The sequence below is a fragment of the Chelonoidis abingdonii genome, chromosome 9, assembly GCF_003597395.2.
Source record: "Chelonoidis abingdonii isolate Lonesome George chromosome 9, CheloAbing_2.0, whole genome shotgun sequence".
Lineage (NCBI taxonomy): Eukaryota > Metazoa > Chordata > Testudines > Testudinidae > Chelonoidis > Chelonoidis abingdonii.
In genome coordinates, this window is record NC_133777.1 from 79,583,543 (window position 1) to 79,608,243 (window position 24,701).

General features: G+C 45.0%; 1 protein-coding gene across 1 annotated transcript in view; it reads right to left on the bottom strand.

The window, feature by feature from the left end:
- Positions 1-4,627: 4,627 nt before the first annotated feature.
- The window catches only part of IGDCC3 (immunoglobulin superfamily DCC subclass member 3), a 166,797-nt gene continuing 146,723 nt past the window's right edge, over positions 4,628-24,701 (bottom strand). The window contains exons 9-13 of the mRNA XM_032766045.2: positions 11,284-11,472; positions 10,840-10,944; positions 6,549-6,687; positions 5,497-5,704; positions 4,628-4,945 (exon numbers count right to left, since the gene is read on the bottom strand). Of these exons, the coding sequence (XP_032621936.1) occupies positions 4,754-4,945; positions 5,497-5,704; positions 6,549-6,687; positions 10,840-10,944; positions 11,284-11,472 (833 nt within the window). The 3' untranslated portion in view covers positions 4,628-4,753. The remainder of the gene's footprint in view (positions 4,946-5,496; positions 5,705-6,548; positions 6,688-10,839; positions 10,945-11,283; positions 11,473-24,701) is intronic.

Below are 24,701 nucleotides of genomic sequence, written 5' to 3' on the forward strand. Positions count from 1 at the left end.
AATTCAGAAACCACAGGGCCTGAGAGCATAGGTGCTCTTGCTTAAAGCTGTTACATTCTCACTTGCAATCTGCTTAAGAAATTTGGAGTGAGAGGGGGAAAAAACCCTCCCCCGGCATACTGTACAAGCGTGAGCAGCAACCTCTCTGAGGTCATATTTAGCCACTGCTTTATTGGCAGGGGGAGAGCATTTGTGGGTTTGTTCACATACAGATCTGGCCCTTTAAAACCCCATCCAATCCTGCAAAACAAAACATAACAAAACCAAAAGGCATCATGCAGGAGAAGAGGAATTTTAAAAGGCCAGGACACTTACAAACACTGACTAACATTCGCCACTGGTGCATGTTGCTCAACTTAATTGAGGTCAATGGCATTGTATCTGCTTACGCCAGTCTGGTCAATCGGACCCTCACGTAAGCTGTTCCCCTCAGATCTAACCCTATTTCAGAACAAAGGAAATGAGAGTTATTAATTTTTGCTCACTGTGCTACATATCATGTGACAATTCTTTCAGTACTCAAATGTCAAAGGGTATAGTTAGTTAAGAGGGGCTGATAAGCATGTTTCTGATACATACTGATCTATTCCACAGGTACTGAAGCTGTAGAACTGTTTTTCACTTTTATTTTTAAAGGCAAGACAATTAATTCTTTACTTAAATGAGTTTCCTTTCCTGATTCCTTTCCACTTTCAAAGAAAAGTGAAAATGTCACCTTTGATTCATCACTGTGTATAAAAATACTTTAAAAATAAACTTCTTAAAAACACATGCCTGTGAAATGGCTGCCCTGGATGTTTATAGTTGTGGAGTGGATTTTCTTCAGCATTGCAATACGGATGTTTCAATACCACCAGGTTGCTTGACCACTTGTACTGAGGTAGGTTCACCAGCAACATGCACCGACTGAACACATTACGTTCTAAGGCTTCGTACATGAGGTCTACAACAGATACCACCACCAATAGCCTAAAGAGAAGCTGCCAGGAGGAATTTCTCCATGCTTGTTGTCACAATGCCATGTTAAGAGCACGGTGATTCTGTCAGTATACATGCTGGTGCCGTATAAGCCGGTATGGCCAATTTTGGAGGGGTTGGGGACACTGACAGTTAGTTCTGCAGCACAAACTGCAGCTGTGGACACTTAGTCCTGGTCTACACTAGGCAGGGGATCGGTCTAAGTTACACAACTTCAGCTACGTGAATAGCGTACTGAAGTCGACGTACTTAGATCTACTTACCTGGTGGAGTACTGGAGTCGACCGGAGAGCACTCGGCAGTCAATTGATCGCATCTAGACTAGACGCATTAAAACGACCCCCATTGGATTGATCGCTGCCCCTCGATCCAGCAGGTAATGTAGACACGCCCTTAAAACTCTCTCTTTTTCCCACCCTTTCAAATTGAATTGGTCTTGACCATACAAAACAGCATGTGGTCAAGCAAACAGAACCTTTAATGGCCTGGAGTGCTGACATCTTCTAGTTCATAATAAAGGGTAATTAATGTACAGTCTGATACTTTAAGGCAATCTAAAAAAAAGACTGAGATAAGTGGGTCCCTACATTGCTAACTCTGGGCCAGATTCTGGCCTCATTTCCATCTTGTGAAACTCTAATGGTGCTCTACTGGCTGAAAAGCTACTCAAAACACAGCCCAGTGTAGTCTTTTGGGCTGCCTGAGAGACAACCATAATTGTCCCCAATAGCTCTCTTGACTCTTCAATGTCTTGGCAAAATAGAATTAATTTCTTAACCTCCTATTAAAAAGCCGCCCCACGTCAAAGTGATACATTCATCACTGCTGGAGGCTCTCTTCATGACCATTCCCTTAATCCTTTTTTAATACTACATCCAGTGTTGACGCATCCAACAACTGCTTTTGAACAGTGCAGGCCTTCCCTTTCCCAGTAAAAGAAAGCAATTTTTAAAAGGCTTCTTGCTTTATGAGAGGCGCATTAGACAAGGGCAGAGATTTTTTGTGTTAAAGCGAAGTGTTTCCAGACTATGGTGCACACACAGATGCTGTTGGGCAGCAACTCTAGTATATATTACCATGTGTACCCAGACACAGGGCTCTTACTCCTGGGATCTCGTCAGCTGAACAGCAGAGAATGTGATGACCATCTAACAGTGAAAGAGTGTAGGTGGGATGGTGAGGTGCAGGCACTGAGATGCATGCACTAGATTGTACTCTCCATTAGCTGAGTATGTCCCCATTAATGATAATGAGCCAAATTCAGCCCCTGCACAAGTGAAGACAACTGAACTGAAGTCAGTGGAGCCAGGTCTGGTTTTGACCCATTGGGATTGAACTAGCATAGTTCAGGGCAGAATCAGACATTTAGGGCTTGTCTACATTCACAAGGGGATCGACCAGCGGCGATCGATGCATCGGCAGTCGATTTAGCAGGTCTAGTGAAGACACACTAAATTGACTGCAGATCACTCTCCCGTCGACTCCTGTACTCCACCGGATCGAGAAGAGTAGGGGGAGTCAATGGGAGAGCGTCTCCCATCGACATCGCATAGCGTGGGCCCCGTGGTAAGTAGATCTAAGCTACATCGATTTGAGTTACACTATTCACGTAACATAAATTGCGTAGCTTAGATCGAATTTCCCCTGTAGTTTAGACAAGGCTTGTTTAGACCTTCAGAATATGGCCTTTCTCGGACGCACTGAAGCTAATGGGAGTTTGAATGACTACACGCTAAGTAAAGGACCTCAGATTTTGTCCTATCTGCTTTAAATATATACACAAGTTGCCTCTCACTTTATTTTTTTCATTTTTTTCTATATTCATAAAAAATTCCCCCTTTCCTTTCAAAACAACCAATGTTCTTCCCAGTGAGGTGTTAATGAAATAGTCTGGTGGTCACTCCACCACACCGGTCAATCTTTCCACTCAGAAAGGTGCCATAATAGGATAGGCAGCTCATCCAGCCAGCTGTACCCTTGAACATTCTGACGTGCTTTTTAATATTTAGCATTCAGAAGTCTCAAGTTTAAGCAGGTTTTTCATTCAAAAGTAAGAAGCAATACACTATGGCTGAAAAGAAATAAAGTTAATAAAGAAAATGCATCTTTTAGAAATATGTATTTAGCCAAAAAAGGGGGAGAAAGGGGTCAGCATATATTTATCTTTCACAAAGCACTTCCCTGAGGCATTTAACACATGACACAGGATGTGTCAGTCATTGTGAGATAATCAGGCACCTCCTTGGATGTGTGAAGAATGAGGCTGGAAGGCCAAGCATCTCCAGTATCCAACAAGTGCCATTATCTCAGCTGGGAGTGTTATTCCACCTAGCCCATGGTAGAACCTGAGGGTTCTGAGTAAAGATGGGAACGTGCAAACAGGTAGGTGCTGTAGTTCTAGTCTATCTGGCTGATGTCCCATAATGTGTCAGACTGGAACTCTAATTAGACACTCTAATTAAGCTGAGCACTCTGATCCTGATTCAGCAAAAGACGCATGCTTAGTTCTTGGTTAAGCATTGACTTTGTTGGACCAAAACCAAGCCCACAATCCTTAGAAAATGGACGGGGTTCACTGGTTTGAAGGAGCAAATTGGGAACAGCTCACCTGTACGCCAGGGTCCAGTCTGGCCCTAATGTGGCAGGTGAAGACTCTCTTTAGGTTACTAGTGGTGGTATACCTGCTACAGCTCTAACAGTCGTTAAAGTAGAACCATCAAATAAAACTCCGACACACAAAACCAAACACAAGCACTATGACTTGGCTAAATGTAAAACTTTTAACACTAACGAAATGTCACCACAATTGCTACTTAACGCAAACACACTGCCCTTTCATTTGTCTTTGAACAGGTTTCACTGGAGCAGAGCAGAACAGTCAGATGAAGGAGGAGCAGGTCTGACGACACAAACGAATGAACTTCTATATAAAACTTGAGGTAGAACATTGCTTTCAAGGTTTGGAAGTGCTTTACATCAGAATGACGACGACACAAAAAAAAGGACAACACCATGGCAGATATGGAGCATGACTTCTGAGGTAGTACCAAGCTTATGCAGACCAAGTGCTACACTACTTGTTTTGAAAACAAAGGAAGACACAGATATTTGCTGCTTCCCCAAAGACATTCATTCCGGTTGAGGTAGGTTCTGAGTCTACTCGGGATGTTTGTCCAAGTCTTTCAGTAGCCCTCATGCAGGCCTCTTTTGACACACATTTTTTTTCTTATTTATAGTCAATCACCAAAAAAGCATCCTGAGAAATAGCAAAAGTGTACAAAATCATCAAATCCATGGAGAGGTGGCCTTCCCCGGCCTGAATTTTTGGAGTCAAGTTAGAAGGATTCATCTTAATCCAGTCATCATGAAACAAAAAACAGATCACAAAGTTCTCCTAAAGCTGCTAACGGGGAACATGGGCTGGGATGCCAAGGGAACAAGGCTCCGCCATATTCCCTCATTGATAGAGACTGGAGAATTTGTAAAGTCTGTCACCTAGTAGCCATAGGAAAAACAATCATGACCAGTCTTGATAATGCAATTGTAGGAAGAAATGCACAAAGAGGCCTGAGACAGGTCAGGAAGATAAACTTCATAGCGCTTCCAAAAAGCTGTATATCGATATAAAATATAAAAGAAATAATAAAGTAAAAACAAAAAAAATCAGACTGTAGAAATCTTAAATTGACCTGAGATTGACAAATCATTGTAAAGACATCACCAGACATGGAAATGGTTCTTGGTGAGTCCTACAAGAGGCTTAGAGACTTGGCAATTATCCTTCACTGGTGAGACTATGTTTCAAGGCTGGGACTTCCTGGCTAAAGTTGTGTAGTGGTCCACCTTGATCATCAGGAGCCAGACTGCTGGCTGGGGGATTGAGCTGTTCTTCTATAATGCTGAATTCATCCAGTGGAAGTGTAGATATCTGAGTCTCATCATGCGAGTCAGGTGGGACGTGATCTGGCTGAGAGGAGAAAAAACACCTTATTACAAAGACAATAATTGTTGCATTTGGCTATCACTATGAAAATGCTGAGCTTCTTAGAAATGATATGGCTCATCCAGGAACAAATATGCACATTTTACACAGATGTTCTTAACATCTACAGTTTAAATTCTACCCCACCTGCCAGGTGTAAGGATTGTTTGTGGCTACCACTATGAAGTTGTACATTCGTAACCAACCCCGTTTGGGCTGACAGTGGGGTTCAAACTTGAGACCGTCAGGGCTAAAAGCAGGAGCCTCTATCACTTGTGATAAAAGAATAATTCCTCTAGCTAGCAGCTATAGTAGACTCTTAACCTCTTATATGAACTAGCCACTAGCAGGGGACAAAGACACACACTCTCCCAGTGTGGAATGGATTAAACATTAGTGCTTAGTGGATCTATATTTTCAATGTATGGAAGGGAATTAAGCATATAAAGCTCTCTACATAACAAGGGGAGAGGAGTGTGTTTGAAAGGGAAGAGTGTCCATAAATCCCATGATTAATGTCAAGACAGGACCCTTACCATTATTCCCTTATCCTGTTGATCCTGGGAAGGCAATGCTAGAAACAACCTTTCCAGCTCGTTCATCTCCAGTTGCTTCCCATTCACGTCCAGGTCATCCCTGTCCCTCCGAGCGGCTCCATTCAGAACCAGGCCTGTGGTGTTCCTCTGACTCCTCGGGATCTGCGGGGTTGACAACTGTTCCTGGACATTTTTACACATCAGCAGTCTGGAAAACCGAGAGGGGAGGAAACTGAAAGTGTAGCACCTCCCAGCACTGCATGCCGCCCCTTTATGTGGGCCTGGACACACCTCGTCGTTCACATCTTACAGTGAATTCTATGCTCATATACAGCCTTCCAAAACAGGAGCTAGGCTCAGAGAGAAGCTGAGAGAAGTCACAATTCTAGTCTTTGTCTCTGCCTCTCCTCCCCCTGACACCCGAAACCCCTTCCACACTTATCGGTGCACCATGTTCTCTTGCTCCTCCTTATAACCCATTTCTCTGACACAGCTTTCAAAGCAGATCTCCCTGTGGATGTGTCCACCCCATGTGCCACCTCAGCTGTTGCCCCAGGTAGGGTAGTTAGTGTAACTGTCTTTTAATGGGTTTAGCAGAGGGGGCAGTGCTGGACTGACATCAAAAGCCTCTTGCCAGATGTGGCCGCACAGCTCTGCTTACGATAAAGTGAGCACCCACAACTCCTATGCGCTTCAGGTCTAATCCAAGACCCTTTGGAGCCAATGGAAAGACTCCTTTTGACTTAACTGGTCTTTGATCAGAGCCTAGGTAAGCGATTACTGTACCAGCAACAGGGATGTTATACAATCCCACGTGGAGGGGCACAAATCACCAATGCAAGAAGTGGACCCTGCAATCACAAGTGGGACTACGGCCTGGCCTGTGGACTCACAAATGGGAGGTGGTCCATGAGACATTCGTGCTACTTAGCTAATGCCGTTGAGTCTGAGAACCCTTTGCCAGCTTGAGAACCACTGACGCAAAGCAAACGGCACAATACAAGTAGATAGTGTATTCATGTCACCCAGTCAGTGTGGGGAGAGAACCATACCTTCCTCTGTACCCAAACATGAGGAACAGGACACAGAATATAATGCACGTGACTCCAATGTGGATCCCAATGATGATCCCCGTGGTAGAGGTCTTATTATTTTGCTCATCTTTCATGCAGTCACACGGGGGATTCAACACTGTGAGGAGAAGCAGCGAAAAGGGAGTTAGTGACTAACTAGGGAGTTACCTAGTGCGCTCGATGCCTGGACACAAGAGCACCGCAGCACGTGCTGGGGTTGGAAGCCCAGCATCAGGTCATGTTCTTGAGTAGCTCAGAGGCTGCCTCTCCTTCCTGGGCCTAGTTGTAGAAGGAAGGAGGAGACAGGGAGGAGGCAGCCGCAGTCACAGCCTCCTGTGATTAGGGGGCTGCTCTGCTCCCCCTGCTATCAGGACCTGGAACAGCTCCCTCCGCATTGCCCCCCAGAGCAGGGGGAGCCCAACTGGGGATGGGGGGGGGGGCTGAGCCAGCTCCAAGGAAGAGACTGGTCCTAGCCCAGCAGCAGCTCCTCCTTTCCCCCTCCCCTGCCCCGAAGGAGGTTCAGGTATGGGAGATGGGAGACAGGGTGGGGAAAATGGGCGTGGAAGGCGCTTCGGGGGAAGAAGCTGTAGAACCAGCAGCCTGGAGGGGAGGACAAGGGTTGGGTGGGAGAGGGGAGGGCTGAGGAGTATTTGGGGAAGGGAAGGCTTGGGTGGGGGTGCTGGAGGGGAGGAGGGGGTGTTTGAGGGAGGGGCAGGGGGTATTTTAGAGAGGGAGAGTTGGGGGCTGTTTGTTGGAAGGTGGGAAAAGTAGAGGAGGGGAGCCTTGGGCGAGGGGAGGGAGCTGTGGGGGAGAGGGAGGTTTGCAAGGGTCAGGGAGGGAGGGAATGTTTGGGGGGCAGGAGGGGCCTCACACTACTATGAGGGGGTCTCTCTCCACAACTTTGCTGGCAAAGCGACTCCCTTGCTCTCCTTAACGCCCCATGACAGCAATGGTCACCAGTGAGGGGCCCTGCCGGCTGTTCTCAGAGCTGGACTCCAGGCTGTGGCCAGCAGGACCCCGCCGGCACGGGCTCTGTGCTCTGGAACCCGCTCCCCGCAGCCCGTCTGGTGGCTCTTTAGGACTTGGCATAAGATGTGCTCGTTCGCCGTGGCGCTCTCTTCCCTTGGGCCCGTAGCCAGAGGGTATTTATCCAGCACCGGGTGAGGGGTGTGGAGGCAGGGCTGTCTCTCATCTGTGCCAGCTGTTGCTGACAGTCTTTCATTGTAATGTCCCCAGATCAATCAACCGATATCCATGGTAACAAGCACTGGCAAAAGCTTTGGGCACCATTATTTAAAGAATGAAATGGGATCAGGCTGCCAAGCATAATATTTGTTTTATTCAGACTGCAGGTCGATGGCTGCAGCAGGCTGCCAGCTGAACACTCTTACAAACATATGTTATCCTCTCTCTGTGATCTGTATCTAGAACTGCCATTGGAATAGCATCCAAGGGTACCGACTGAGCCTGTGTAACTACAGGCTAAAGCAAGCTGAGGAAAAACAGCAGCTCCACAACAGCTTTCCAGGAGAGTGAAGTACTCTCCCCAAACACACCCCGTGTATCGCAGTTAGCTATTTACAGGCCAGCGTCTCCCCGCTTCCCTTTGTGCTGGAGGGGCTAGCAGCAGGGACTTTCAACTGAACTAATTCCTAAGATTTTGCTGCAGTCGGGCAGTTCTGCTACACGGTAACAAAAGCTTTCAGCCTATTCTCCCGAGACAAGCAATTTCCTTTAAAAGCAGAGCTTGCATCTCTGATCTCTAATGCTGTGTTCAGATGAAAAGTGAAAGGATAACATACAATTATTTTGCCTTCCTGCCTGGGGATCTGTAAACTTTGCATTTTCTCTGTGTCAGAGGTATGATGTGAATTGCACTGGAGGAAAAATGCAGCCAGCCAGAGCAGTTTATAATACCTTATTCAGTGGGATCCCCCAAAACAAAGCCTGAGGATTAGAATGGAGCTGATGGACTTATCTGTACTTCCAACAGAGATGAATGTTTACTACATTACAGGTACAGTATGAATAACAATCTATGTTTTGAAGATATTCCCACTGGAAGTCTGGTGAAAATGACTCCCAAAGCACCAGGGTATTTTCCAACACATACAAGAACAAAAAGGTATGAGCAATTAAAGATTCCCCCAAGAGGAGAATCCTCTTGCCTCCAGGTAACTAAAGCGCTGATGCATTCGGTCTCTTTCTCTCTTCCTACCAAACATAGATGCCCTCCAAAGAACTAGGTGACAATTATTTGAAATCTGATTTTCAAAGGTGCTCTTGCCCACAATTCCAGCTGAAATCAGTGGAGGCCGCAAATAGTCAGCACCTCTAAATACAGGGCCCAGAGAGGAGTCTAGTCTAGGTGAGGAAGAGCCAGCAAACGCTTTCTTAACTCATCACTGTGGCTCACAAAGCAGAAGCAAAACCACCAGCTGTTCTGAGACCAATTCCCTGCAGTGGGAACAGAATCCTAGTAAGTAGTGAGAGATGGCAAAACCACGTTAGACCAGGGAGTCATCTCCTTCCAAAGCCTAGATACCCTCCAATGTGAAACTGGTAATATAGCTGATCATAACCAAAACTCTATTCATGTCCATGCCTGTACACCAGCAAGAGGAGCAAAGGATGGGTCAAATCTGGGCTTCAGTTCGGGCCCAGATTTGTAAAGGGATTTAGGCACGTCTACACTCAGCACTGCAAGGACTAGGCAATTTAGACAGTGATTTTGACTTCCGATGAGAAGTATGCTCCTAAATCGCTTTTGAAAATGGGACTTAGCATCTAAGTCAGTCAGGTCTTGCAGCGCTAAGTAGAGCAATGCCTCAATACCGTTACAAATCGGAGCCTCTGCTCTTTTGTCAGTTTCAGACAGGCTCCTCTTCATTTTCTTGTTCACAGGAATTTCCTTGTTTGTTTGCTTGGTTTGTTGACAGAAAGAGATTGTTATGGACAAAAGTGTCCCAGATTAACAACCAAACAATCACTCCAGAAACAATAAAAAAAGAAGGAGGAGTCCTTGTGGCACCTTAGAGACTAACAAATTTATTTAGCCCATGAAAGCTTATGCCCAAATAAATTTGTTAGTTTCTAAGGTGCCGCAAGGACTCCTCGTTCTTTTTGCTGATACAGACTAACAGGGCTACCACTCTGAATCCAGAAACAATGATTCTTTATCTGCTATTATCACCCACTTGCAATAAGTGTGGGGAGATTTAGAAAAGCAGGATAACAATGGGCTCCTTAAACTACTATAATCAATACAATCTCATCTAATCTGTCTAATGCACCCAGCTCACTGGTGACCACACCTGGTTCTGCGTTCAGTTTGAGCACTAAAAGCCTGACTTGCTCCCCTGAGTACAATGGAGAGACTCTAAACTTGTCTAAATGTAACTAAGGGTAGAATTTGGCTCTGGGTCTATTAAGAGCCAGATTCTGACCTCGGCTACGTGTTCCGGGTTCCCACTGAAGTCAGCTGGAATTGCACATATATAGAACGAACACCCAGGATTTAACCCTGAGACTTTTAAAACACTGCTGGTGATAAAAAGGAATGGCCTTTGGGGCAGGGACCATCTCTTGATTCTGTGTCTGTACAGCACCTAAGCCATGAGTGGGGCTCCTAGGCGATGCGATAATACAAATAAATAACAACACTTGTCCATGCAGAGCTGTTGCTTGTGAAAGAGAGGGAGCTAATTGTGTGCACTCTCTAACCTGTGCACCAAACAGTACGCCACACTCTTCATCTGTGGTCTGTACAACCTGAATTTGGAAGACAAACATTGCTATTTAGTTACAGGAGTACCGGAAACTTGGCACATTTTGCTTTGTTTTCTGTAACTAGAGATCAGACTGAACTGAGACAGATGCAGAATGTTTCCTTCCTAGCAACACTAACGATTGGTAATGGTGGTTTGCAGTGGGCTACAGAGTTGGCGGTTCATGCCCGTATTATTTCCAGTTGCTTCCTTGAGAAAGAAAGAAGGGGTGATGAACATGCATAAAGATTAAGCAACTGGAATTAACCACGTTAGCCACCAGAGGGCACTGCTACTCCATGCAACCTAGCTTCAAATTTATTTGCTGTGCAGAAAATAAAATGCTTCTTAAAGGTGACGGTTCAGAAGTAGCAGCATACAGCATTGGATGCACTATTAAATTAACTGTGGGTTAGTAAGACCCTCACTGTCTCTGGCTATATCGCTCCTATGCTGTAAGGTTTCACATCGCAAACACAAGTTGGACTGATTCTGCCTCTTACCTGTTCTTTCAACAGTTTCTCGAAGGGATACAAAGCGGACAGTAGAATTTCCATCCCCATGCTGGTTATATGCCAGGAGTTTTACTTCATATACCACTGACGGGTCTATTTTAGAAAAAACACGAGGAGGGCATTTCAGGTTAAAGAGCTACAGTACACTAATCTTGCTGAGCCTGCTGTTGTCATGAAAACAGAAACATATTACACGCATTGCAAAAGCCAGTAACTGTCAGTATAACGACCCAAACCTGCTCTCACTTAAATCAGTGGGGCAGGCTGAGGGCCTAAGGGAGGAGTGGAAAACAACCTTGCTAGGCACTCATGATATATATTTCCTAGCTGTCGTATATTACCCTAAACATTCTGTTATAATGCCAACATAAAGGGGAATTTTCTTGCTCAGCGAAGGCACGTAATGTGAATAATGCTCTCCTCTGTACTTACCCAAGTGAGTAATGTTATAAGATGTAATGTTGCCGGGCAGAAGCATAGGGCCAGTAAAGTGGGATAGGTGAACTTTACGGTAGTAGAGTTTGAATCCTTCATGCTGGCCCAGTTTGACGGAGGGCTCCCACACCGCTTGGATGGTGGTGCTGTTAAGAACTTTAATAAAGAGGGATGGCATTGCTGGGACTGAAACAGAGAGTGAGAGAGAGAGAGGTTTTTCACGACTTGGGTTATGCTTGTTCCCATCGTAGCCTAAACATAATCGGCAGTGCACAGAAAAATAACGAAATCCCTGCTAGCATATCAAGGTAGCTGCTGAGTCCGGGGGGGTGATAGAAAGATTCACTTGATTGTGATTAGCTTAGGCTGGATTCTGCCTTTATAGTCCTGAATTCCTTCAAGAAGTTGTGTGAGTTTCAAACCGTTTCCTGTTCTCAGCATGGCAGTTCAACAAGCTAGGAGGCTACTTTGTAGATTCTGTTGCAATTTGATTCTCGGCCCCATCGGGTCAGGTCAGGAATGCAGGAGCATTGGAAGTGAATTTCCAGATTCCACTCTCCTCCCCCCAGGGCAATGGTAGCCTTTTAGAGTGATTAATCCCTGAGGGAGGGAGAAACCAGAAGGATGGAGTTAGAGACATCAGTCTTAAAGCAATAAGTGAAATATGCTGCAACTGGCTGAGCTCTCAGGCTTCCTGCACTGACTTGTAGTCACTGTTCCAGCAGCGGGTTGCTAGTCTGGGCTCGGCTCTGCAGTATTTCAGGGGCCATTACACAGACAGGTTAATAAGGAAGGGAAAGAATCAGGGATCAGAGTGAAAAACAAAGTCATTTCAATCAAGGCAGTATGTTCCTCTACATTATGTTGCTGCTACCTTGCAACCAGTTTCATCATAATCTTTTTGTAAAGGGATGTACTTACCGGATCTCAAGGATGCATGAGGTTGGGGGGCAGGGGAGATGCGGGACTCCCAATTCTTACTTGGTTACCCCCACTTACCCATAATGCTGATGCCTACAACCCCAGGGCCTGATCCAAAGCCCAACGAAGTCAATAGGAATCTTTCCATTGATATCAATGGATTTGGGGCTCAGGACCCTTGAGACAAGGGGAAGGAGCTGGTAGCATCAGGAGTGCTTTACCCCCACAAGGGGATATAGCTTGTTGGGTTGTCCTCCAATGAATGCCCGGGGCACTGCTGCATGGCTGGCACTGACAGGGGGTACCAAGGGCTGCTGATGAGCTTGGTCCATCCAGCGCCCCTGGGGGTATTGCAGCTCTTCCTGCTCTCCACAGGCCACATATCGATTTATGCCACAGAAGTAAAGAAAGATTTATAGTCAGAGCATTGGGCAGGCTTAGAGCAAGCTGTATGCCCCCCAGGTCCCATTCTCAACGTTCTTCCGGTGGCTGGAGTGGTGAGATGTGCAGAGATTTTTCCACATTTGTTTCTTCCTTGCACCTATCAGAGTTCGTATTTTAACACAAAGATAATCAGAGCAAGACCATGTATCAGACATGAGCCAACCCCACCTCGCTTGATGGCCTGAGAAGCTCCCCAGTGATTTGTGGGTCTGCAAACCCAGTTCAGGTTTCCCTGTAATTTAAACATGGGAGTTTTTCATGGCTGATTCAGTTTAAAAACCAAGGTGGTTTCCTAAGTGTTGGAAACCCCAGGTTGCGTTTTAGGGATAGAGAAAGTAGACTCACATGGGTGCCTGCCCAAGACATAGTACGAGAGAGAGTTTGGACGGTTTGCTTTCCCCTTCCTCTCGGTGCTCCTTCCCCCACCCCCCAAACTCTCGTGTACAACTTTCTTTAGACTCTCAGGTGGTATTCTGTCATTCACACTTTTGCTGACTACCACAAAACTCAATGGAGCAAATGCTCTGATCAGTGTCTGTCCCTTTTGCACCATTCACTAAGTGCAAAGTGACCACAGCTGGCCCACAGAGAATTTCCTTGTCAAAGGGGTGTGCTCCCTGCTGGTGCCAATGCGCCAGTTGTGGGTCCCTAACACCTGGTGTAGGGGACATGCCAAGAGAGGGAGGAGGTGTTTGAGGTCAGGCAGGAGGAGTGGCAGAGATCTGCTACACCATGGATGGTTTTAGGGTCCCTGAGGGACTCTAAACCAGTTGTGCAGCTTGAAGTCGCTTGTCCAGGGCTTGCTCCAAGAACCAGAGAGCCGGATCTACCTCCTTATTGCCCCTGCTCTTGGTGCAGGAAAGAATCTAGCCCTATAACAATTTGGGAATAAATCTGATCTTGGTTAATCCTGGTCAACAGGAACACTGGAATTGGAAAACTGCAACAGGACAATAGTTCATCTATAGCAGTGTCCTGTGTGCAACAGTAGCCAGTATCAGAGACCTCTGAAAAAGCTGTTAATCTTCCATGAAGTACCTAACAGGGATGAAATTAGTATCTGAGTCCAATTGCTTAGCAATCCGTGCTCAAAAGAATAAGGATTGGTGGTCCTGTAGTTGTATCCTAGCTGCTGTAATTACAGTCATTCTTCTTTTTCTTAGAAATGTCTAACCATTTATGGCAGTGCTGGTCTAGCCATGTGGGTCCCAGAATATGAGAAACACAAGATAGGGGAGGTAATATTTTTTATTGGCCCAACTTCTGTTGGTGGAAGGTACAGGGTTCTGAGCTGCACAGAGCTCCTCCGCAGAGTTGGAGAAGGAAGCTAAATTGGGACAGACTGCAAAACAGAAGGGGGTAAAGCATGTTGGAGGTGGTTTCTTCCACCTATTCCACCTCAAGGAATTCTTTCAGAACAAAGATGACACCACCAAGAAGCACCACATCCCCACTGACAATCCTAAGAAAAAAGAATCATTGGACTGGACATGCTGCCAGAGGACAAACTCACACACTGGATCATTACATTGATTACTTCCGAAAAAAAATTCTCTGTGAAATCCTCAACAAACATTACATCCACCACAAGCTCTCTACCAGACAGGAAAGCAGATAGGCTCTGAAATCCATTGACCAAACAGTGATCAAACATGAAGGCAAAGGGGATACCACCATAGCCCTTTTGTCAAGGAGGCTAACAGACAACTCTCTGACACTACCTACTGTAAGAGCTCATTGGAGGCCTCCTAACACAATTCACCCAGGAATTTAAAGATACTGACAAATCCTTCCCAAAACAACTTGAAGAAAAACCCTAAAACCTCATCCCCCATGAACCCACTCAAAGGACTTTCTACATGCTTCCCAAGATACATGAACAAGGGCACCCAAGCAGGCCCATCATATACCGCCAGGGCACGTTTATTGAAGGAATATCAGGATTAGCATTGTAAAATGTTAACCAGTTAATCATAAGTATTAGTCATACCAGTTAACTCACCTTGACTGTTAACCCCTGGGCCGCCTGGCCCCAGCCGCCCTGCGCCACCCACTGGCCCCATGTCGCCCTGCCAGAGCAGCCCCAGCTATGCTGGCCAGAGCAGCCCAGTTGGAGTGGCCCCTAGCCCTTTAATCGGTTAACCATTTAAATGAAATATTTTTAATTGTTTAAACAGTTAACTTTTAAAATGATATTTACATCCCTAATCAGGACTCCTAGAAAACATCCTTAAACCACTCACCACACAAAATGGCAGCTTCGTCCAAGACACTGCAGCCTTCCCCAAGAAACTCTGCAACTTTAACAACCTCCCTCAAACACCATCCTTGCCACCACTAATGTCACCTCCCTATGCACCACCATCCCTCAACGCAACAGCTTCGCTGCCTGCCTCAAACACATACAAGACAATGCACAACCCTCAGAAATCCAAACTCATCTTCACCCATAACAACTTCACTTGTAACAGCAAACACGTTGTCCAAACCAGGGGGACAGCCACGAATACTGGGATGGTTCCTCAATACGCCAACCTCTTCATGGGCCACCTTGAGGAAGAATTTCTGGCAAAATGCACTACAAGACCAATGATATACCTGAGATAAGCCATGATATTTTCCTCCTCAGACAGAAGATCTAAACTCCCTCGTAGATTTCCACCACAACTTCAACAGCCATCACCTATCCATCAAACTTTCTCTAGAATAGTGGTTTTCAACCTTTTTTCATTTGCAGATCCCTAAAAAATTTCACATGGAGGTTGGAACCCTTTGGAAATCTTAATACACAGCCTGTGGATCCCTGGGGTTTGCGCACCACAGGCTGAAAACCACTGCACTAGAACACTTCCACACCAGCATCAACTTCCTGGACACCACGATTAGCTTTGATAGTGGGACCCCACAAAAGACTATATACAAGAAACCCACCTTACCTCCACAAAGTCAGCAACCACTCCAGACACACTACAAAAATCTGTTAGCTACAGCCAGACACTCAGAGAAACTCCAAAGAGAAAGTCCTGAATATACACCTAAACACACATAAACCCGCCTTCACTAAACAAAGACACTCCACCAGAGAAGTAGATTGCATCATCAAATGGGCCACCCAAATATCCCATGAGAACCTGCTTCAATACAGGAAAAAAAAAACCCACTGACAGCACACCCCTGGTTGTTACCTATCACCAGCCACTGGAACCCATATGAGGTATCAAACAGTTACAACACATATTTGAGGGGGACCATATCCTGAGAGAAATCTTTCCTGAACCCACACTTCTGGCCTTCAAATAACCCGCAAAACTTGCCAAGTTCATCATCAGAAGCGAATTTCCCACAGATCAGGACACACCAACTCAAAGTAGCACCAGGCCTTGCTAGAACAACAGGTGCAAAACATACAGACGTATCTCCACTGCTACAAAGATCAATACCCCTCACAACATACACCTTTCAAGGTTCATGGGTCCTACCTATGCGTATCACAACATGTGGCGTATCTCAACCAATGCCCCAACAACAACTATGTGGGTGTAGCTCGAAAGCTTGTACCTTCCACCAGTAGAAGTTGCTCCAATAAAAGACATTACCTCAGCTATCTTGTTTCTACCTTTCATCAATGCTTACTGAGATATTTGTCTTGACAATATCTTTTGGCACAGAGTTCCACAAAGTTATTGTACATGTGAATAAATAATAACAACTGATTTTAAATGTATCAGTTTATAATTGAACTGAGTGACATCTTATCATGGTATTTCAGAAAAGGTAAGTTTGTTTCCAAATGTTGATAAAAAGTAATTGTGACAGTTTGAAGCTTGACAACAGCAAATAAGCTACTTTCCTAGGGGTTTTTACTGTTTTATGACATTATGGTCAAAACAGCATATCTGAAGGATCTGAAATTTCCCAGACATTTTAAATTTTTTTTTCCAAAAAAGCACAGTTGTGATGGAAAAAGAAAAACTAATCTCTTATTTGAGACACTTCTATGCAATCACGTCTTCCAAAAAGGTATTCCATCTCCACTAATTCTCACTGGGATGCAATGTCAGGGCAAGTCAATGAATTTTCCTAATGACTTGCATGTAAGTCAATAGAAAGGAACAATGAGTTGGAGTTTTCCCATTGACCTACATTAGGAGAACGTCTCCATGTACATTCACTAGAAAACGATAAGAAAGCAGGCTTCCACAATCATTTGTATAAAGATATTCCGGCTTAACATCTGTTATCGGAAAACAACCAATTATATCAAAGTTTGCTTCTTACCAGGATAGTATCCAGATGTGTAAGTTATTGAAATGGAAATCTGTTTACACCCTGGCTTCGTATTTGTACACACATCAAGAGAGTCTGTTTATGGATCAGAACTAAACTTGTACTGGAACATGACATTTTATCCAAGATGTAGATATCATTTAAAAAAATCCAATAATGTAATTTTTCCTATAACTCTTCTTCCTCCCTGATCCCTTCAGGACAAAACTGTGGGGTGGCCTGGGCTCCCCTCTTTGAAGCAGGCTGTTTGACTCGCCCTCGGGGGTGGAACTCCAGGCCCTACCCTAAAATGGAAAATAGCCTAGTAAACTGAAACCCTAGAGGAGGTGAAGAGGATGGACCCCATCTGTTGAAGTGTGGCCCTTATTTATTGGTCTCATGTCATCACATGACCAGCATCTGCTCATGGTGACACCTCAAAGAGGTTCATTTCACCATGTGACATTTTAGCAACGGTAGTGTCCCTGTTATAACATGGGACCAGGAGTTAGAGACCAGGATTTATTTAGTTAGATTTAGACTCACACTCACTTACCAAAACGCATCTTACACATCACCTCTGAATTTGAAACACAGAATTGAATAGAGCATAAAGGAGTCTACACTGGGTTTAACTAACATGGGGATGTAAGAAGGTGTATTACATTATGCTTCTCTCCCCATACCCAGTCTACATGACAACAGGGATAAAATGTGAGATGACAATATCATTCTGGAGATAAAAACTGACCTATATAAGAATCATTTGATGCCCGAGGTGCTTGCACAGCATAAATCCAGTGAATGAATCTATGGCCACACCAGGACTGTGCAGCACAATACTAGTCAATTCAGGTAACTGCCCTGGAGTCAATCCCTAAGCTAGGACTGGGCTATACAGGGCATGTGTGACAAGGGAGGATAGCTCAGTGGTTTGACCATTGGCCTACTAAACCCAGGGTTGTGAGTTCAATCCTTGAATGGGCCATTTAGGGAATTGCAGTTAAAAAAAGAACAAAACAAAAAAAACCCAGTCTGAGGATTTGTCCTGCTTTGAGCAGCAGGTTGGACTAAATGACCTCCTAAAGTCCCTTCCAACTCTCCTATTTTATGTTCTCTCCACTAGAGAGAAATAATGCATCACTCCTGTGTGATGAGCTCAGCATTTGGTGGCCCCAGGAATTAAAAATTTGAGTGTATCCTTACGTAAACAGATCTGACATGGCAGCACAGGGTGTTTAGCCTTGTGCCATCTGAACAAAGCTGAAATGACAGGGAGGGAAACTGCCTGGACATCTCTAAATTACCCTACAACACTCAAGGACTATGTGTTGCAGAAATCACCTTAGAGACTAAGAAACCTTGGTCAGATACAGGATGTATTTAAAGAGCTTAACAGCTAAGGACACTAGGGTACAGAATTTCAGCCTCATTGCAGCTTAGGGTTACCAGATAGCAACTGTGAAAAAAACAGGATGGGGTGGGGGGTAATAGGCACCTCCATAAGAAAAAGTCCCCAAAGAGAGACATGTGGTCACCCTAATGCAGCTGCTTTACACCGACTCAGCAGGAACCCCAGCAGGTCTGGCCACTGGAGGATCTACCCTGCACAGAGGGCTCCACTAGTAATGCAGGGTGGCCACCGCTGCTTCTACACCTCTCCCCTCCCCCAGGACCAAGGGACCAGTGCAACCCTGCACACTGGAAATACTTGGCTACTGGAATGGCTCTGAGGGCCACTGACAACAAGTATAGAAATAGCACAGCCCTAAGCTACGGTAAGCTCAGCTCGGCCACAGCCCAGTATCTGGCCTGAAAATATGAACTCTGAAAGCTGAGGAAGTCAGGAGAGGTCTGTCATTTAGACCATTATAGGCATAAAGGCCAGCTGCAAAGTCTGAAACTGGACTTGGATCCAGATTTCTCTAAAGTTTAGGGAACTTAGGATCTGGCATTTAGTGATAAACGTTCTATCCACAGTGCTTGTTAGGCTGCTGCCCACGTCTGTTATAAAAAGGGCCTGATTATCTTCAGTGGCACGAAGTGCACAGAGGTGCATCCATAGAGTCTTTTCATTTGCTCAGGTGTATGCAATTTCGATGTAATTCTCAAGTTCCTGACATTCTGCCATAGCAGCCTTCAGCTGGGCAAAGTCCGTGAGCCTCTGAATATTGTAATATTACAGTACGGAAGTTCTTTCTCACCATCTCTCCAGGTTTTGACACAGCATTTACAGTGCATGCCTCACCGGGGTACACACAAAACCTGACTTTTCTGATCTGTTCATTGAAGCATGTGTCTTTCTAATGAGGCTCTGTATGCCGAAGGGTCAGAGACACAATGATATCAGCTGCCATGTATCAACAGAAGAGCAGTGGGCACACTCGGGGCAATGTTTCCTCCTCTGGACTCCAGTGTTGAGCATGCAACTGATTGCATCACAGAAGCAGGCATCTGCCAAATCTGTGCATACAGGCAGCCATGGTTAGGATCCAGTGGGTGCCCAGCAATCCAACCTCCACACAAACCTGCAGGATCCATGCAAAAATGAGTGTGCACTGGTTGTGCATGCAGAAGTGGGTACGCTCAGTGCTAGGCTGGCTGAAAAGCTGCCCTTTGTTAGATCCTCATTACTTGATTCATAAATGAAAATGTGGCAATGGAGAGAGAAATACCTTTATTATCCATCGGACAAAGAAACATTAACATTGGCCACCCCAATTTGTGAAGAGTTGGTTTTATTTTATGGGTTCAGAGCCTTACATTTAATAAAAACCACAAGAACTTCTCTCCTTCAAAGCTTGAAATATATAGTATTCATTAAAACTTGGAATATATCATTTTCATTTTATGTATGCACTTGTAGAATGCATGTGCTGTTTATAATTTCATTACACAAATAAGTGTATACAGCATGGCAGTATAGAGGTATGTGTGTATATATATACATGTACACACACATTTATATGTGTTTCACAGAAGTATATATGAGGTAAAATATATCTAATATATGTAAGGAGTCTCCCAAGTTTACTAAGGGATGGAATCCTTGTTTTCCTCTTCCGTGCCGTTTGGAGTTTTCCCCAGGTCATTTCAACTTTCTTCTTGGCGTCCTCTTTAGCCGAAGATGACTAAAGGAACAGTCTTCATCCTAGAGAAATGTCAAAAAGTCCTGGAGAAAACCCTAAAAAGCATTAAAAGACAAGAATAGGAGTGCATGCTGTGTACACACTGTTATGATCCACATATAGTTTGAGATTTTAAAAATCACATTGTTTGCATCCCCATCTGTAATATGCCACCTCTTTATCTTGTTACCAGAAGTCTGAGTAGCAATCCCAACTACTGGAACAGATTCTGATCTCATCTACACTCCCAAAAATCCAGAGTAAAGACACTGAAATCAATGGAGTTATTCTGAATTTACAATAGCGTGTCTCAGAGTAGGACCTAGCCTCTTCCGCTCTTTCTAGGCTTGTGTTGTAACATCTTTCCAATTCATATTATACTGAGGTACTCACAGTATCTAATCCACCTCTTCCCCCCCTACCTGTCAATCATTCCCTTCTGTGACTGGATTGAGATGATGGTTCCTGACAATACAACTAACAGCTTCTGTGCTGGCTCTTTCAGTTCCGGTGCAATTTAAATTTTTCATTTAAAAAAAAAAAAAAAAGATTCTAGCCTATGAAGAAAACCTTCCAAAGATGGCCCGATGCCCTGCTGTCTTCCTGCACCCGCCTGTAGACAGCCTGAGACAATGGGCCCAATCTTCACCTCATCTATGCTAGTGCAAATTAGGAGTAGCTCCACCAAAATAATGGAGTGACGCAGATGTAAAACTGTCTTACGGGAGCTCAGGCCTGGGCTGGAGAGCTCTAAGAGAAGCATTAAACTGCTGAAATGTGAAATTCTGCCAATGATCTAACAAACATTATACTATAATGAAGCTCAGTCTCTCCCCGATCTTGTTAGAAGACTCCTCTCTCCATTGCATGATTGCTTGGCCACTTCTCAACACATTATTGATTATAGAGCTACTACTACGTCCTCGAGTTTTACATGAGGTTCCTGCCCCAAGGAGCTTAGAATTCAAACAAGAGAGACATGATGAGAAATGAGAACCAGTTGTGTTGTAGACAGAGAGGAAGCATGAACAATGGAGAACAGAGAGGAAGATTTCTCTAACGCCAGATATTTACTAAGGATGCAGATCATTTATTTGGTTTCCCTCCTTGGTATTTTCTTCTTCTTCTTCTTCATTTTTAATATGAGTAGGTGCAAAGAAAGAAGCAGAAAGCACTCAAGTTGAGAGTAGTGACAGAAAATACGAGAGCAGTCAGCTTGGAGGAAAGGTTTGAAGGAGGCAGATATACGTGGCTTGTTGCTATTTGCCAGTATCTGTGTGTTAGATGTGCATTTATGGGCACTGAAATCTGAAATAAGTCCAACTCAGTGCCCAGCAGCCACATCCTCATCCTCAGTCCAGCCACCAGAACGCCTTTTATGGGATCTTTTCTTGTCTGCAAATTAAGGGCCAAATCCACCTCATCTTACTCTCAGAAAGCTCCAGCTGACATCTTCATGGGGCCTTACCCACAACCTCCCGGTGAAGCAGAGCTCACTTCTGCACTGCAAGTAGTGTCTCTTTGTTTGGGGTTCAGGTAAATTGTCTCAGCACATTTTGCTTCAAGAAGCAGAGAGCCCTATACTCTTATGTAGGGCTCCTTGTTCTTAATGAGCTGAATTTCTTCCTCGTATATTACACCCTGGAAAAATCTCTACTGGGTAATAATTCTGTATTGTGCTGGCGTTCACCTTGTGGCTAAGAACTGCAATGACCACATCTATACAGAAGTTACTGGGATACGTCTGATCCTGACGCACTGGACCCAACAGTTTACAATGGGGTTGTATGCAGTGTAAGCCAGGGCAAAATTCATCCTGTTATTTTGTTTAAGATATAAAGCTTGGCAAGCCGCAGCTGTGCGAAGAACGGGCAACAGACATGCCAAAGCAGAGGATGCTGAGTGCATCTAATACATCTCCTAGGAGCAGCGACACTAAGTGTCACCGTTCCTCTGTCCCTGAGTCAGGATGACAGAGCCATACTGGGGGAAACTTGACAGCAACAGATAAGACATTGCACATGGAATATCGTATGGAGGGGAAACAACATATTTTTCCTGTCACAGTAACTTTAGTCAGTTTTAATAGACAAACGCACTCATTTCTTCTGCAGATACTTACAGTCCTGGACAGCATAGGTCCTCTTCTGTCAATAAGATTTCACCAAAACAGCCACCTAAGCATCCATATGAACATGTTACACTGTACATAAACTTGGCTCCAGTCTTATTCTCAGTGAACATCCAAATCTAGTGCTCTACGTTTTGATGGAACAGGGACGCCACAGATTCTGTTCTTGCAGCTCCTTTCAGCCTGCTAGATAGAATATTTTATCCTTGAACAGAGAACAGCTGGGTGTGGCAGACGGGAGCTCCACAATGCCAATTTTCCACTGGTGTAAAGTCCATTAAAGACCCTATGTCAGTGAGGAAACTTAAAGCAGCAGCCGCTCTAAGTGGTGTTAAAACCAGGTCCGATCCTCAGAGTCGGGGAGACGTAACTGGCTGTTCCAAGAGGGCAATGGGAAAAGGAGTGGAAAGCAGAGCAGGCCCTCAGTCGTACTAGAATTTGGAGACTGCAAAGAAGGCTTCAAGCCATCTCTGTCCCACCCCTCTGTTTCTCCACCAAGTGCAGCATGGCCATGACCATCAGCTGACTTACGTTTCGAAATTCGTTGCCACGGGTTTTTTATTTCAGTGTAGACATACTCTTAAGTCTCTCCTTGTCAAAACTCAAACCAAACCTGGTTTCACTGAACTTAAAATAAGTCACAAAAACGTTTCTACTCTTAGGAGAGTCTTTTAGAACAACATTTTACAGATGAACTAGATGACAAGAGCTCCTTTAAACAGCAGCAATCGGGGAAAAATGTGAATTAAACTCAGTGGAGGGAGAATGGGATATTTAGCAAGGATTACTTGTCCATTACAAATTGCAGCTTAGTGGTTAATCTTTGTTACATGGGCGATGTTGTTTTTAAAGACATTAGGTCTGTACGATGCCTTCAAGCTTCAAAGAGCCTGGAAATTTATTACCCTGATACAAAATACGTAAACGTGCATGTGCTGATTTAAGGGAATAATGTCAAAAAGCCCTGCCCAGCCTGCCCCAACTTTGTCCAAAATTCACCAAGTTTTATGAGGCATGCATGGCTGTTGGCTACTGCTACTGAACTCAGAGCTTTGGGTCAAAGATTTTAAAGTTTACACCCCACATCTCTACGCTGAAAGGAAAAGGATGACTGGTTTACTTCAGAATGCTGAGTGAATAACCTTGAAGGGTATCTACCCTGCCCACACCTTTGCAAGGATTTATTAGCCCTTTTCCTTAAATACTACAGCAAAGGTTCACATCCAATGAAAGTCAAGTTGCGATCTGATTCACCAACTTGAAGTCAATGGCCCTATTTCAATTATACCTGAAATAGGCCCTTTCTCCTCATATCATTGACATTTCAATTTCAAATTCATAACAGGAGTGCTTTCTTGAGGGAAAACACACCCCTCCTATGCATTTGTCTTGCAGCAAAAGAAGAGCCCGTAGGGATAAATCATGATCATCTGCTGTCTGAAATGCTCAGAGATCTGCCCCTTCAGAAAACACTGCAGTGACTGAAAGATACTCCAGCTCACGACCGTGGCCTGTCAAACAGGGTTTGGTGGTTTCTGTCCAGTTTTCTGTGGACAAGTGCCTCCCATCACAACGAGAACTTTCCCACTGGGGACATTAACTGGCAACCTCCACAGAGAGGCCAAGGTACGAACAGGCCCCAGAGGTTGAACTGAAAGATTCGGTCAGTCCAGGTCAGGGCTTTGCGGCTGGGAAGAAGCTTCTTGTTCCATGACCAAAGCAAGGACTTGCTCTGTGGGGCTGTTAATCAGCTGCCTTCAGGAGGACCAGTGTCATCCAAAGAAAGTACACTACAGCCTTCTTCAGGAACAGCTGCAGACACCAGAGCCTGTGCTCATATTACTACAGTATTTTGGCTCCTGGGGAACATGGGAGATCTTTGTTTCATGTGTAGGGGTTTAGGCCCAGAGCCTCATTGGGAGTTCAGTGCCTGAATACTTGGAGGACCTGGGCTTTAGTCTTTGTTAAAACAAGTGGTTTAAGGTTACAGTGCAGCATTGGCCTGATCCTGAGATGGGCTAGGCATTCAACTTCCATTGGCTTCAGTGCTCCTCTCCTGTAGCTGGCTGCCAGCGTAGGGATCACTCTTGCCACAACCCTTTCCTCGGCCTCACCCCGAGCCAGGAACCAGGATAGCAAGTGGCACAGGAGCAGCTTCGATTGCTCTAAATCACCTGTGGATCCCCTCTATGCAGGTGGGCTGGTTTTATTCTACCTCATGCTCCCCCTCAAAGCAGCCACCCCAGTTCACACCAGCTCCAAACTGAGACCCAGAGCATCACCTGGTAAATAGCCTTTACTTCCTTCATTGCTAGGGGGCCTCACCCCGCAAGACCTGCATACGGAATTGAGGTGGTGAGGGGGGATTCTAGGCACGAGTCAGGCCCCACTGAGGTGATCAGAAGAACTCGTTCATTTCCCGGAGAAGGGAGACTGACCCAGGTAAGGAGAAATGGGAACAAAAGGGCCGTGTGAGGAAGCCATGGGCATTACACAGCATAAAATATCACAGAGGTCTCTACAGT